The 16,165-nt window shown below is 36.0% G+C and overlaps 1 protein-coding gene across 1 annotated transcript in view; it reads left to right on the top strand.

Annotated features, from left to right (window-relative positions):
- SORBS2 (sorbin and SH3 domain containing 2) overlaps positions 1-15,285 on the top strand; it is a 224,450-nt gene extending 209,165 nt beyond the window's left edge. The window contains exons 22-25 of the mRNA XM_008574763.1: positions 6,451-6,600; positions 7,242-7,291; positions 10,868-10,974; positions 13,127-15,285. Coding sequence (XP_008572985.1) covers positions 6,451-6,600; positions 7,242-7,291; positions 10,868-10,974; positions 13,127-13,188 — 369 coding nt within the window. The 3' untranslated portion in view covers positions 13,189-15,285. The remainder of the gene's footprint in view (positions 1-6,450; positions 6,601-7,241; positions 7,292-10,867; positions 10,975-13,126) is intronic.
- Positions 15,286-16,165: the final 880 nt, after the last annotated feature.

The raw sequence follows: 16,165 nt of genomic DNA, 5'->3' as shown, positions 1-16,165 counted from the left end.
CCCCTGTAGTAGTCAAGGGTGCCATAACTGCAGTTCCAGAAAACTCAAAATAATTACAGCTCAAACAAAGTAGCAATACATTTTTCTTATGCATAAATGCAGGACATCCAGGACTAGTATGGAGGCTCCACACTCATCAGAGAACCCAGAAGATTCCATTTTATTGTAGCACATCACCATCCTCAACGAGAAGTTTCCACCATGTGGTCCCCAAGATGGCAGCTCCAGCAGTTCTTTCCTTATTCTAGCCAGTGGGAAGGAGAAAAGAGGAAGGGAGGGTACGCCTTCTCCCTTGAAGGAAGGCCACTTGCCAGAAATTGCATATACCCCTTCCACAAGAACCTAACGCGTGAGCACATCTAGATACAAGGAAGGGAGAAAATGTAGTCTTTATTCAGAATGTGCATGTGCCTCCCTAACATCCCGTGTTTCCTCACGAGGACAAAGAGAATGGATATTGGAGAACATCAAGCATTCTCTACCACCACCCCCAAGCAGACATGCCAAACACATTTCATCCCAAGCAAGTGGGGATTTGAGGCCAATCATTACTAGTGATTATAAAAATTTTCCTGAATGAGAGTTGAGAAAACTACATGCTTTTATTTAAAAATCTTTTAGTTCTCCTAAAGTTCTCTTAAGTCAGATCATTTTGTCCACTATTGGAAAGAAAATAAAACATACACACAAGGAAGTTAGCTTATTTGCTGTCATATTCAAGATCTCACTTTGAAAGAATATCAAAACAATCAAGATTGTACTTAGGGCAATATTCAGTATTTAATTATATTTCACCATTTTTCCCCCAAAAGCCTTATTTTCTTCTTATGTGTTTTGTAAAAAAAATCTGCCTCTGACAAATGTTTGACACTTTCCATGAAACATGATAGATATTAAGGCAAATTTTCCTCTGTCTTACCTTGCATCTATTCAATAAGCACAGGTCAGATTTGAGAGTAACTTGAACTCAATTGTTAACCATTTTATTAAAGAGGTAATTTTTCTGATATGCGTTCTTAGCCATCTGTATTGCATTCAAACATCCTCTCTATGCCAACTTCCCTCTATAAGTTATTTCTCTGCTATGCCTGTGAGTCCCAAATTAAAACAGCAGCTGATGAGTGTGGTGTGGAAACTATATGGAGCCACCAGAGGAGCTGTCTGCAGGCTGTTAACCCTTCCTGCTCTGCTATTATTCCGGAGTAAGGCATGTTGTGTGTGCATGGAAAAAACAAAACAAGAAAACTCCTCCCGAAGACTGTTCAATGAAGACGAGAACTAACTAACTTCTTATGGATTTTCTAGGCTGATTTAAAAAGCGAGATGTTTATCCTGGGTAAGCCTCCTCGTAGCCCAGGGACGTCTAGGAGATCCTGCAGCTCACCTGTCAGAGGGCTCAGCGGTTCCCACAGGGTAGGGTCAAAACACCCCCACCTTGTGGCAAACATCCTGGCCACCCTCTCTCTGTGGGCTAGCTCTTCCTTAGTTCTCTTTGCTGTGACCTGGCAGTAAAGCAGGGCTGGAGATATCCTTGCAATGAAGTGACTGATGATGCGCTAGGAAATAAGATCAGCACGAAAATCCTATCCTTAGTCTTGGATAATGTACTTTGTTTTTATCTGTGTGGGGGGTCTCCAAAATCCAAATGACATAATCACGTTCTCCACTGTACAAATAAAGGTGTAATGTGCATTGTTTTCTATATCTGTCTTGTTTCTATACTAAACCGCTGCTTTCTAGTCACTGTTTTTAGTGCAAAGAACAAAACTGTTGCCAATCATATACTGAACTCACACAATTCCAGTAATGTTTGCTTCTGTGTCTTTGAGATTATTTGAATTTTTTTTTAATCCATGATCCTTGTTTCAAAAAATGTTGCTCTGTTGATATGTGCTACAATCCCTCAACGCCCTTCTCCCCAGTACTGCTCTCTGGACTCTATGCACTCCCATTTCCTTGACAGCTTGGATTGAACTTAAAGACCGAATTACTTTCCCTTAACTGCTTACTTCTATAACATCTACAGCACTTTAAAATGAGTGGACTCCCAGTGATACTTTGAATTCTGAGGAACGCAGCCAGGAAGTTTGGGCATTATCATCCATGCATAAGTCAGGATTCCTTTCACCATTTCTATTTTAATGGGCCCTGGTTTAACCTTAACTGGCCTATCACATGGCTACGGTTTTGCATTTCAAGTTCTGAAGGGCTAGATTTCAAAGCAGTTTTCCTTTTCCATTTTTTAAAAAAATGTAGGTATTGTTATATATTTAGGCTATTTTGTGCTTTTTGCTTTGTGTAGTAAGATGTTGTTTTGTTGCTGAGGCAGAGATTTGTGTTGCCATAGAAAGAGAAGAATGTTGATTTGCAGAGATTCTTAGACTCCACTAAAAGGCCTCCCAGAGCCAAAACAAAAAGAAAGCTTTTTCCACAACTAACAGGGCCCATCCATAAATTTCCTAATGGGTCAATGAGATGGTATGCTTCAAATCGCTTTCAGTTTTTTCTTTGCCAGATTTTTACATAATGTATGATTACACATGTTTGTGTGGACCATAAATATTTTATTTTCTCTAGATTTAAGCAAAGCTGAGTTTTACCTTTATAATATAAGAAGGAAAAATAAGCCTATAAAAATAAACATGGTACTGTTATTAGGAGAATTGCATCTAATTCTGGTTGGCAAGTATATAACTAACACTTTCTGGAAAAAAATTAATTTAAAAACTTTAGAATTGTTTTAATGATGCTTTCAAAGATTTTTCCACATTGATATTTAATGTAACAACCAATCCTTATTTAAGAATTATCTTAATACTAGATATAGCTAGTTCTTTAGAAATACTTCTGCAGAATCACAGATAGATGGCTTTCAGACGGACTGTTTCACCGTCTTAGAAGTGTGTGTTTTACAGATGCCAGAGATTCTAGGATATTTCAGACTGGCTTTCCTATGAACAGTGGTTTATGATTAGTTCCAACTTCGGAAATTAGCATGTGTTTAAAACCTGTCTATTTTGTATCCATGTTTGACAACACTAAAAAGTAGCTACGCTAAAAGAGAAAAAAAGTGATTGTTACATTGCTAAGGGAAATTTTAAATATCTAGGATACCATGGAAACATCATGATGCTTCACTGAATTTTCTGTTTTACTGTACTCTTAAGACTTAGAAGGTAATATAAGCATAATATGATTCTTGCTTACACTTATTGTAAGCCTCTCTGAATGTCACAAGTATATACTATTCTATATTTATCTCAAAACCGCTAAGAAGTTATGAGTAATAGAAATGACTTTAGGGCCGGCCCGGTGGCGCACTGCTACAGTGCGCCGCTTGGGAAGCGCGGCAGGCGCTCCTGCCGAGGGTTCGGATCCCACATACAGACCGGCCGCTCACTGGCTGAGCGAGGCGTGGGAGCGACACTGAGGGTTGCGATCCGTTGCCGGTCACGAAAAAAGACAAAAAAAAAAAAGAAATGACTTTAGCTGATAGTTAAAATAGAAATGAAGACAGACCAAAGATACTGGTGGCTAGCAAGTGATTCCTTCTCAGGAATTTTAAACGTGAGAAGGGAAGAACATGGTCAAAAAAACAGATGAATATCTATTCCACATTTCTCTGTGGTCTTTAAAACATCCTTTCAAAATTATTCCAGGCTGAAAGAACTTGGTGGAGTGGACCAAAGGCAAAAACAACTTTCAGCTTGTTGCTGCCGGTGCTTACCACTAGGTGGCAATAGAGCGCAGACACATTGCACATCTTTTCTTAAGGTCTGGGGGGTTGGGAGGAGGCAAAAGATAGTCTCCTGAGATAATTCGCTTGAATACCCGTACAGAACATACACACCTGCCTGAGGGATAAAACAAAGATGCTGGTTTTAACCGAGTTATGCCATCCATTCCATCATACTAATCTTTCTTCCAATAAAAAGTGCAAGTCAAAATTATTGTTTCTTATTTTTACCTATTTGTTATATTGAGAAATTATCCAATATCTTTGAATTTTCGTTTGCTAATCTGCAAAATGAAGTTCAGCTATTACCATTATTGTTTCTGCATGATGGAGACGCGCAAGAGTTGACCAACAGATGTCAGTTGTCACAGCTCTCTGACAACTGAATGTGTGAACTAGCTAATGGGAACTTTTACATAGTAGAGGAAATATACCTGTGGAAATGTGGATTCCTTTACAGGTTTCCTAAGGGGGGCAACACTGTCATCTTGTCCAATGCATTGATTTCAGATATAAGGAAGCTGAGGGCTATTCCCAAAGTCATACAGCAGTCAATGCCAAAAGCAAAAGACACAATGTGTCCTTATAAATAAATATTAATGCTACTTATTCTTTTATTGGTCAAATGATTTTATAATAAATTAATTCAAATATTGTAATTGGTCATCTTTCCTCAAAATTGGCTCTTAGTTACCTGTGTTAACATGGAGGTGATTTTTATTAAAGGCATGCTTAGAAGAGTTCTAAAACTCACCATTAGGAGAGAGATATAACTTCTCTGCTAATAAAAGCTGTGATGAATTCGCCTGAGCATGTGAACAGTATAGAAAACTGATGATTTTCAGGGGAGAGGAGCAGGGTTTGAAGGATACAAAGGAAGGGGAAAGACAGGCACAAGCAAGGACATTCCTGGATGACATACCCAAGAACATCAGTTCTTGGGACTCAGAGGCCAGTGGAATTAAGAAAGCCACATACTTATAGCAATAGCACAATTTCATAAATGTCAAACATTTCATAAATGTTCATTTGAATGATTTATGAGGTGGGTTGAATTGAAGGAATTAAACTAGTAGAATTAATAATGATGAGAACTAAAAGGGGATATTCAGACTTTAAAAGTAGATTGTTTTATATTATGAACAATTTTATTCTTAAAATGGTATTCATATTTTAACATAATGGAGCAATGAAATTAGATAGATCAGTTTTACCAAGCACTGGATGTCGTGATGTAAAGGATAAAACTTATACTCAATTTAAAAATATTAGAATACCTTAGATATGTGGAAATAAGCATGTCATATTTAGAGCACAATGAAATATATTTCATAAAATATTTTCTTTTAATACAAGAACAAATAATATTTTCTAATTTGTAACTTCGTTGTGGTGTTGTGATTGTTTTCATGAAAGAACAGTAGCTATTTTGATATGTAATTTGAAATGTGGCTTATTAGATTTTTTTTAGTTACTCTTGTATATACAGTACTTTTGAGTGAGTAACATGAATATTTTCAAAATCAAGTGGCTTTAATGCACACTCTTCAGCCAGAAATTTTACTCCTGGGAGTGTATTCTAAGGACTAGTTCAAAAGAAAATAGCTCTTTGTGTAAAAATGTTACAGACAACATTGTTATTTATGATAGTAAAAAACAACTAGACCAATCTTAATTTCAAAAGCAAAACAGAGAGAGAAACAGTTAAGAAAACCATGATATATAGACACATATATGAGGGAACATTATTCTGCAGTCATTTAAAATGAAAAAGAAGTCTTAGAAAAGAAGACTAGAAAATTATTACAAATAGTATTAATAGCAATTGATATATACAAATATTATTTCTGCATAAAAGTTTAATACGTTTATAAAGTTTTATTGGATTGGAATATAACTTGAAAAAATGTAATAGGATATAGGCTTATGGATGACTTATCATTACCTCATTTATATATTTAAATTGATTTAATAGTATCTTGAATTAAATGACCTTAAAATGGGTGGAAAATGTTTTAGTCTTAATCTTACTAACATAACATATTTTATAATTTTAATAATAAAATTATTAGTAATTTTATATTGATTTATAGGAATTAACTATTTCATGCTCTTAAGTCATACATGTGTCCAGTAATTCTTTCCTACTCTTTAGTTTTCAGTTTATCTATTTCATGCACAGACTATTGAGTGAAATTTCTAAGTTAGGAAATGCTTCTAATTAAAAGATTCAAAGCTTAAAGTTTTAGTAATGTAAATACCTAGACTTATGCTAGATAGACAGCTTGGATAGGAAGTGGGTTGATAAAGGATTTAGTAAGGTGCAGACATAGACTTATAGATTGAAAGGAACCTCAGAGTTCCCCATCCAAGTTTGGACCAGTGGGGTGTCTATGAACAATTTGCAGGAAAAAATTCCCAGCCTGTCAGTAATCTACTCATAACTGTGGGAATCCAAGAGCTAGTCTTATTGTTCAAGGACATGGATCTAATAACTAATTCAGTAGTCATCAGAGAATCACTTATATAAATGCCATGCAAACTCTGATTTTGTTATTTCGACATGTAGCTATCATTTAGAAGAGAATGCTTTTTAAATGTGTTGTGAATGAATTGTATGCATTTTTTTTTCCTAAAGGGTTTAGGTAGTCAATATAAATTACACTGAATTTACGTATTCAACAAACATGTTAACTTTCATTCATTGAAATATTTATGTGGATATATGGGATGCTAAGGTTTGTCATTTCCAATATTATAAGTATCTATTACAGATACTGGTCTTGATGCTTAGTTTAAAAAGAAAGGAAACTCTTTTGAGAGTTCAGTGCACTGGGAATTTCTACCAATATTTCTCTTCTAAGGTAAAATGTTACATGTTACCTGGATATTGTTTGTTGCATTCCATTTAAAGTTCTCTGTTTTCTCTTTTTTAAAAATGCATGTGTTTTCTCCACATTGAGAACAGAGAATGTTAATTCAAATGTAGCATGGGATGTCTGCCTATTGATATTTTCATCTGTACTGTATGTGAAAACGTTGTCTGTGAAGGAAAAGTTTAAAGAATGAATGTGGATAATTTGCTGTTAGACTATGTGGTTTATTTTCTGCTTGTCTGAGAAAACACTGGAGCATAAGTTTGTATGAAGATGTCTCTACTTCCTATTCTAGTGGTTTGGTGTCCATGTTTTTGCCATATTCCTGGCCTTTGAAAAATCAATGGGACTAAACCCTGACTTTTCCTCAAAGCTCAAGCAGACTAGATTGTAGATGTGTTCAAAACATCTGAACCTTGGTTATTTTGATTTAATTTTAAAGAACCTTTCAAAATATTTTAATTATTAATCCTGCAGAAACCCTTTATTTGGTTTTTTTTTTTCTTTCCTCTTGGTTTTTTACAACAGGAAATATTAAATGTCAAGAAAAGTACCATGCCATTATCCAAATTATCTTTTAATTAGCACCAATTTAAACATTGATTACATTGAAAATCATTTCATTTCAGCCACAGCGTCCTGTGTTTACTCATGAAAACATTCACGGTGGGGGGGAACCGTAAGTATTCTTCTATCTTCTAAATTCAAGACTAACCCTGACCCACAGCGCAGACAACTGATGTACCAAGACTAAAAATGGTACAACTTTTCAAGTGAAAGAGATCAAAATGTAACTAACATTAGACTTCCCAAATTAACAGAAATTGATGTATTCTCCATCTTTTATGACAGAGATCAGAAACTAATTTTTAAAACAAACCCTTGATTTTCCAGAGAAGGTTTTGATTGATGCACTAGAAAAGCCTTCCAATACTGCAGTGATTCCTGAGATGTACAAATCTGTCTCCGTCTCTGCTCTCCTGGAGGCCATGTAACTACAGCTTTAAAGATATACAGAAAATGTACTAACATTGTTTTTACACCTGTTCAGAGACTGTAGAAGTAGACCTAAATGTAAAAGTAGACCTAATGTGATGTTAATAACATAATTCCAAAGTTACACGCTTAGAAGTGTCTTTTCAATGTGACAGTATTAAAATCCTCACTGTCATTCAGTTACATATTACTTCCACAGCACCAGGAAAATGCCTTTTTTAACTTTCCTTTCAAATTCCTTCTCCTTTTTGATCCATAAATTAAATCAACCTGAAGGTGTTACACATTGTTTTTAAGATTCTCTCACCAAGACTGGTCTCACAGAGTATAGCCAGAGGGCTTTCTTGTCGAGGGAATGTCTGTATCATGAAAAGAACAGGTTAGAAGTAATAATCATTTAAAACTTAACTTCATTGGAAAACTTTAAATGTGACTTGTAATTCTAAAGTTATTTCTTCTCTTATTCATGCAATGATAGAATGACATCACAAAGAGTCAATTCCAGGGCTGTTCAGGTTTCTTACATTACCAACACATCATATTTGTATTTAACAGCCTTTAAGGAGTTTATGAATGAAAAGGTGTGTTATGTTACACTATTTTTTATAATATGGAGTTAATACTTCCAACCTAGTCATTTGGTTGTGATGAAATCATAGAGCCCACCCTGGGAGAAGGTGCATTTTCAAAGTCCTGCTTTGGACATTATAAAACATTATAAATAATTCTTTATTAGATTTCTATTTGATTACAGCCTGAGTTAGTGGGATTATGGGGTGTCACTTGATCTCTTTCATTTAAAATATAGGTTTTGAATGAAAGTAGGAACATAATGTTATGTCACTGCAACTAAAAGTTTTGATGAAATATATTACAGAAAAGGTTGCAAGCTATAGAGAAAGCTTTAGATTTGGCTTATCATTTCGTATTTAAAAGACACATTTCTTTTTGAGGCATCCTAACCCCACCACCATCATTCATTTCACCAGCACATCTTTCAAAACAGCATTTTTAAATTGTAATTCGACTGCATTTCCTGTCTTGCAACACTGATTTTGAAAGCCAACAGAGGTAGGAGGATTGGAGGATTTCTGGTAGGAGGTTTGTTTATGTTTCCAGAAAACTCTTTTTTTTTTTTTTTTTTTTTTTTTTTTTTTTTGTGGTCTAATTAAACCAGAATGGTAAGTAAATTTTGACAAGCATGCTGGCTTTCATCATACAAAAATGAAGTAGGAGTCTGAGACAATTTTGGTTTCTTAGCTCTTGGGACCTTGAGATTCTTCAAGCAGCTGGGATTTGTGGACTTAAATAGGCCTGTCTCAGTAAATGGCTGGAGATGCGCCTGGGTGAAGGCTGTAAAGCCTGAGAAGCTCAACCAGAGAATCAGTTTTCCCAAAGTGAAAGATGCAGTGTGTATCCACAGAAATAATAGCCCAGGAATGACCATCTCCCTCAAATGTGAAATAGCAAAAGGAACCATGTTGAAGTCACCTTTCCCCATGGATATACAAAGTATATCATCCCTATACTGAGCAGCCTCAAAATCAAACCCTTAACACAAACCATGAAATAACTTGACTACTATAAAGACCGACCCAGTGCACACATGCAAATCGGATGATGTTTGTGTTGAACACCTCCCAGGCTATTTGCACACTGCTCTGGGATTCCGGCTACCTTTCTCTACCCTTCCTCACAGCCAGAATTCTCTCTCAACAAAAGACCTCAGAAACCCATTCTCAAAAGCATGCAAGTGGCTGAAAACGTTTCCTAGAAGGACAAAGTATTAACAAGGGAAGAAATCTCTAATGTCGAAATCTCAGGCTTTGATACCAAGCCAAGAAAGGTAATGTTTTCCAGGAGAGGGTGTTAGGACCCTATCTTATCAGCTCTTTCCCAGACCCTCCTGAAGCCAACTTTATCCAGGTACCAACCTGAAAAAGTCCACAGACAGGGAAGCCTGTGCATCAAAGTTCCTTCTTTATGACGTGATATTTAAGTTCAAGTTTTGTTCTACCAAAATATGATTTTCTGACTCAATAATGTAATTAGAAATAGATCATTCTCATTCCTGAGCAGTACTCAAAATTATCAACTTTTAAAACTGGTTTAAAAAAAATCCAGTGTCCTAGAATGTGGTTCTTATTTTCTTACATTAACCGAATTACATAATTTACAAAAGGCAGCAGCAGAAACAAATTCACCAGTTTTTTTAAAAATTCCCCTCATAGTACTGATAATATTTTAGTAATTTATTAAGTAATAATAATTATTATTATTAGTTTTCATGTTAACTGCATATCAAATTCTTCCTGACCTCCTCAGCTGCTGTAGTTTCTATCTTCGCTTTCCAAAATGCCAGTTCATGTTAATATTCATTAAAATACATGCTATTTTATTAGCAAAAATTCAATGTCTGAATTTATTATGGGTCGATGTCACCATAATATATGCTCTCAAAAAATTCAGGCAGGGAAAAGAGAGTCGTAGCATTCAATTAGCCATCCTTCTTTATATAAAATTATTTTAAGGGAGAGTTTAAATCAAACACAATTTCTCCAAGACCCATTTTAAAAAGGAATTTATGTCCATAATCGACTGTATGAGATTGGCTCAGTAATAACTGAGCATAGGGTATGTCCACTCCATTTCATAGGTGAATTGCATCAGATTTTCAAATTCTAAAACCAGAAGACCCTTATTCAAACTATAAAACAAAACTGCTTTAAAGAATTTCTCTTGGCGAAAAAATAACCTTCCCTTTTACAGTAAAAATATGTCTGAGACATTTTGTACATTTTAATTTAGAATCATTTGAAAATTCAATTTGCAAGTCTCAGTTATTTGTTTTGATTATGGCTAGCTAAAATGCTGATTCCTTCTTGTTTTCGTACAGCTGAGTAATGCAAATATCATCTATTTTATATTATGTACTACTATTAATGTCTGGATGATAAACATTATCACTGAACAACTGAAATGCAGGTCTGACTTATACATGTTAAAATATTTTTATCACGAATGTTACAGTCTTCCATGAATATTCCTCATTGTGAGTTTTGCAATGTTATTAGAGTTATCTAATTTCCATGAAAATCTAGATATTTCTGTTTACTTTACATACTTACCAACGACTCATACTACCTAATATGTTAATAGTAATAGAAATGTCAAAGGTAAAATGAATACTGTACTATCTTCTATAGTTTCACAAAGGTGTAAATTTTTTTTTTTAAACACACCTTCTATCCTGTTTAAGGTTTCAGGCTCTGTATAACTATACTCCTAGGAACGAAGATGAATTGGAGCTCAGAGAAAGTGATGTCATTGATGTGATGGAAAAGTGTGATGATGGATGGTTTGTGGGTACGTGTTCATTTCTTTCCAGGCACATTTGGCTCTTTTATCGTTTGCTTGAGTTTGCTCACTTGCATGGTTTGCTTTCTCTGAAATCATAGTGCCTTTGATCTTTCCTGCATCTGTATGCACAGAGTAATCCCAAAGCCATTGCATTTTTAATATAGTGTTTACTGCTTCAGGTATATGTGATGTTCTCCTAGTTCTATTTCCAAGTCATCTGAGAGATGAAAATTTCTTTAAATAGCACCAACCAGGAAAGACTGAGATCTCAGAACAACAACAACAAAAATACATTCCCCAGATGAGAAATATGAATGCTCTGTTCAGTGGAAAATGTTAGTTGTCGACACTGAGAATCTAATTTGGGGCAGGGGAGGTGAGATTAAGTAAACAACCTGCCCATTTACTAGGTCTGATGTAGGTACCCTACAAGTCCAGTGACTCACCTTAGCTTTAATTTGTAGTATGGTGGAGAGAAGCTCCACTTTTTTTTATTTATTTTTATTTATTTATTTATTTATTTATTTATTTATTTATTTATTTTTGTCCTTTTTTAGACCGGCTGCACCACGCTCAGCCAGTGAGCGCTGTGAGCGCACCGGTCATCCCTATATAGGATCTGAACCCGCGGTGGGAGCGCTGCTGCGCTCCCAGCGCTGCACTCTCCCAAGTGCGCCACGGGCTCAGCCCAGAAGTTCCACTTTTACCACTTAAAAGGCAACCCCATTTTACCATCTGAAAGAAGACTAGAAGTTCTCTGAGAAAATATTTGTAGACAGAAGTATCATGTACCAGGACACAGAGGAAAGAGGTGAAAAAGAAATTCATGCATAGGAAGATAGAGACCAAAACATGAGGGAATGGGGTTTCTATAGACAGGCTCATCAGTGCTGAGATAAAGAACTGAGGCCACATTTGCAGCCACAGTATCTGATTCTACTTATACAAATTCCCATCTAGAAGAAAAGTAAAATGGCTTACCTACACAGGGAAAAAAAAGAAAAACGGTCATCAAACCAAGACAATAAGTTCCAGAACGTAAATGAGAATTGAAACTTTAGAGACCCCGTTCACTCTATTCGCACTGGAAATCCTACAGAATTTAGTGCATTAACTCTTACCAAAAACAGAATTTTTTTTTTACAAGGAATTATGTTATTTGAAGTCAAATGCGATCATAATGATGATCATTTGTGCGCTTGGCTTGACTCACCATATTAGAAATCATGGCCAGTGATAGAACCCTCACCCACGATAGTGGTTCATCTTTTTTTTCTTTAGTGACTTGGTAAATTGTTCAAAATTTCTATATTCTATTAAGGACTCTGGCTGTGCTATTTTTAACTGAATAATGCAGCATTGAGCATGATCTTCGAGGAGATAATAAAACTGTTCTGGATTTTGACAGTGTCCCAGATAATGCCTTAATGTCCCATCTGTGTGGAGGAGGCCTCCTGCCCCTGAACCGCCCTTCACTCTTGTGCTTTGCCAGCCATCCTGTCACCCTGCCAGCCTCACCTTTATCCCCTATCCCTCAGCCCTGTGAGGTGGCGTTGGTGCCTGAGGCCTCCCACCCACCTCCTCAGCGGGATTATCTTTCTCTTAGCTTGAGAGGCTGAGCATTTCTGTTTAGCCTGATGTGATGGGAGCTCATCTTTATCCCCTATCCCTCAGCCCTGTGAGGTGGCGTTGGTGCCTGAGGCCTCCCACCCACCTCCTCAGCGGGAGTATCTTTCTCTTAGCTTGAGAGGCTGAGCATTTCTGTTTAGCCTGATGTGATGGGAGCTCATCTTTCATGCCTCAGAGGCAATGAATACATCAGGCAGTACAGCTAAAAATGCTTTTGCTTTTGCTTGTCTTCACTTTTTTTTTTTTTTTTTTTTTTTTTTTTTTTTTTTTTTTGTGGCTAGCTGGTACAGACAGTAAGTTTTGGGGGGTGGTATATGGCGGCCGGTCAGTACAGGGTAGCAAACCCTTGACCTTGGTGTTACAAGGCTGCACCGTAACCAACTCCTGTCTTCTTAAAGTGAGTTTTCTTTCATCTGTTCCAAACCCTTCGGGGGTTACTCTCTGCCTTATCAGTGGAAAGTATTCAGGCCTGCATATGTAAACTGATATTTCATTGTTACTGCGTTTCACTTATTGCTTTTATTTTCAGGAACCTCAAGAAGAACCAAGTTCTTTGGTACTTTTCCGGGAAACTATGTCAAGAGGCTGTGAATCACTCTCCCTCCTTATTTAGGCCACATTTCAGCAGCACATCAGCATAAACTTGCCTGAACCATCCCCGCAGGCATCCCGGTGTCATGCCTTATGGTTTCCAATAACCATCACCATCTCCACCTGCCACCAAACCACCAGCAGAGTAACTGCCACCGTGAGCCTTGGGAGGACACGGCAGACTTGCTTCCATATGCAAGTGCATATCCCTGCTTTCTGCTCCAAACTTTGAAATGTCTATATGTGGGATCAGAAAGAAAATTATTATACTTAAAAAGGGTAAAATATTTGAGGCAAAAACAGAAAGTGCCTCCAGGAGGCTCTCTGGTCTCATGGTTGTATTTCAACATCTCTGAAAGATGTTCTCCCCTCAGGCAACCAGAAGATTGTTTATTATGAAATGCTGTGGTTTGCATTTTCACATTCTTAGCTGAGCAGTCTATTTTTCTTTCACGAGTTTGCCTAGTGTCCTGGTTTACACAATATGACAACTGTACTTCAGCTACTATTTGCCTGCACTTATGTGTCGTGATATGCACAGTGATTACAAAATCTACAGCGAGAGTAGGAAAGTTAATTTGGAAGAGTGTGATTTTGTTCATTGAATGTGAGTTTTCACATAGGAGTCTCTTCCTACAATTTCTTTGTACTTTTTAGAAGTGCAAACAGTGAGTGAGAGCTGTTGGTAATAATCATAAGAAAACAAGAAGTTTAGCTAGTCTATGGAAAAAAAAACTATTGTGTTGTAAAGTTGCATTGCTATTTTATATTAAAATGTAATAATCAGCATCATGAACAATGAGCTCTTAGTGTTTTATTTATCTGATAAAATTTAAATAAAAACAGTGTTAGTGAGAGGTGCAAAGAATTATTCTAACATAGACACTTGAAAGTATCTGTAAGCAATATTCCTAGGTAGGATTTCACTGTGTGTACACATACACATTTGAGATTATATAAGAATATATAGTCCATATGATATGTTGTACATTTTATGGAAATGTAAAAGAATCCCACACATTATTTTATAGAAATAGAGTACTTCAGAAACATCATAAGTATTAAGGCTGGTTTTAGCAAGGATTATTATCAATACAATTATTTTTACTATGATAATTATTTTTCTTCTATGGAACTCAGAATCCTGGCTACATTTGAGGACAGGAATATGTTGAGCCTGATTTTCCTGGTGTGTGTAAAATACTTCCTAGAAATAAATTAGGCACTTTTTAGTGATGATGTTAAATCATTCAGGTTATATTTTCTGCCCTGAAGCAGAAATTTACAAAATGATATTGGAGCCTGAAAGATTTAATATGGTTAACAGTGCCTGAATTACACATACCCCAAGAACTAGCTTTGTATTTCTTATGACTTTGCATAAGAACTATTCATCTTTGGATCTTGAGCACCTTATAGAAAAAACTTTTTATGGCATTTCTTCCGTGGACAGTGATTGACCTTTTCACAATGTACGTAGACGCTAGAATTTTGTACATATGTTTGCTCTTTTTTTGTACAGACTATTTAGTTGTTGAGAAAACAGGGGAATTTCCTAATTTGGTCTTTATCCTGCACTTAAATTAAGCTAAAACACTTTCACCAGATTATCCTTTACAAATTTCAGAGATCACAAGCACGCCTTGATAGTGCGATTCTGTAAGATAGCATTTATGCAAAAGTTTATGAATTAAAAGATCTTAGCAGCCAAACTGAAATGTACATAAATACTGATTACAGAAGAATTTTATTAGGAAGAAGGTACAGAAAAATCTTTGAGTAGCCTACCTTGATTACTGTTAAGTTCAGAACCAGCTTTATATTTTAAAGGCTTTGGATTTGAAATTAAGTCAACTGCATGCAGCTTTGCAGATAAAAAAAATAACTCTCTTTGATGCCATTTATGAGAAAAAACTTCAATATCTGTTGCCTGTCATATTTACAAAATATTACTGTTTCTATTCTCTGTATCTGATTTTAAAATTAAAAACATTCATACCCAGCTTTCAGGTAATTGACTTTGAATTCTTACAAGCAAAGGTCATTGTGTTTTTCTTGAATAGACATCTAATAAATTTTGCTTGGAAGTATACTTCAGTTCTTCTGCTTGACGTTTATCCTTACCTAAATTGTGTATTTTATTCCAATTTTTAGTTAAACTAAGAGAAAATGCATTTTCTCTGTGTTCCCTTGACACACAAATGGAGAAAAACGTGTCATCATCAGCTTAGAGAGGAGTTATCTTAAACCCACCACCAAGGCTCATTTGCTAAACACTTTAGCTAAAATTGCTCTTCAGCTAAAACAGTACATTTTCAATTATTTCTGCCTCAAAAACAGCTATTTTTTCGAGGAGTTAACTACAAGAAGTTGTAAGTACTTTCCCAATTCAGCTATCTTAATTTTAAAATCCTTGCCCTAAACAGTTTTAGCACCAGTGGCCTAGCAGTCCCTGTTTATACCCACAAACTTTCAAAGAATTTCAAGTTATATGCTGTACTGGGATCATTCCTTTCTGTCACACAAGTAGATAAAAGCTAACTTTCCTCCTTGGATCCTTTCCAGTATACCTTAGTCCCTTCTTGCTCTGTGTTTCAACCCTTTTCTATATCTATCAAATATTCAGAAACACAAACACACCTCTCTTGCCAACTCAGTTATCAAAAATTTTTTGTCCTTCTGTTTCACCTTAATACCCACTCTGGTTCCCTGCATTCCACTGGATAATTTTCACTTCATATAAGCTTTTCACTAAAATATATTCCCTTTGTGTGCAGATTAGAGCCCATAATATTCTTTTGGTCCTGTTTTCATCCAAGCATTTAGGGATAATTTAGGTAAATCTGAACCTAGCCATCCAGGTCAGTGGTAGGGCAACAGAAAGGGACCATCTGATATTCATGTGCCAAATTTTAATCCCTCCTTTGCCTACACCATCACTAAAAACAGGCATGTCCATTTCTGACTTGATCAAAAG

Source organism: Galeopterus variegatus, unplaced genomic scaffold, assembly GCF_000696425.1.
Source record: "Galeopterus variegatus unplaced genomic scaffold, G_variegatus-3.0.2 Scaffold1097, whole genome shotgun sequence".
Classification (NCBI taxonomy): Eukaryota; Metazoa; Chordata; class Mammalia; order Dermoptera; family Cynocephalidae; genus Galeopterus; species Galeopterus variegatus.
The sequence above is the reverse complement of the archived record's forward strand: the minus strand, read 5'-3'. Positions and strand labels throughout refer to the sequence as shown.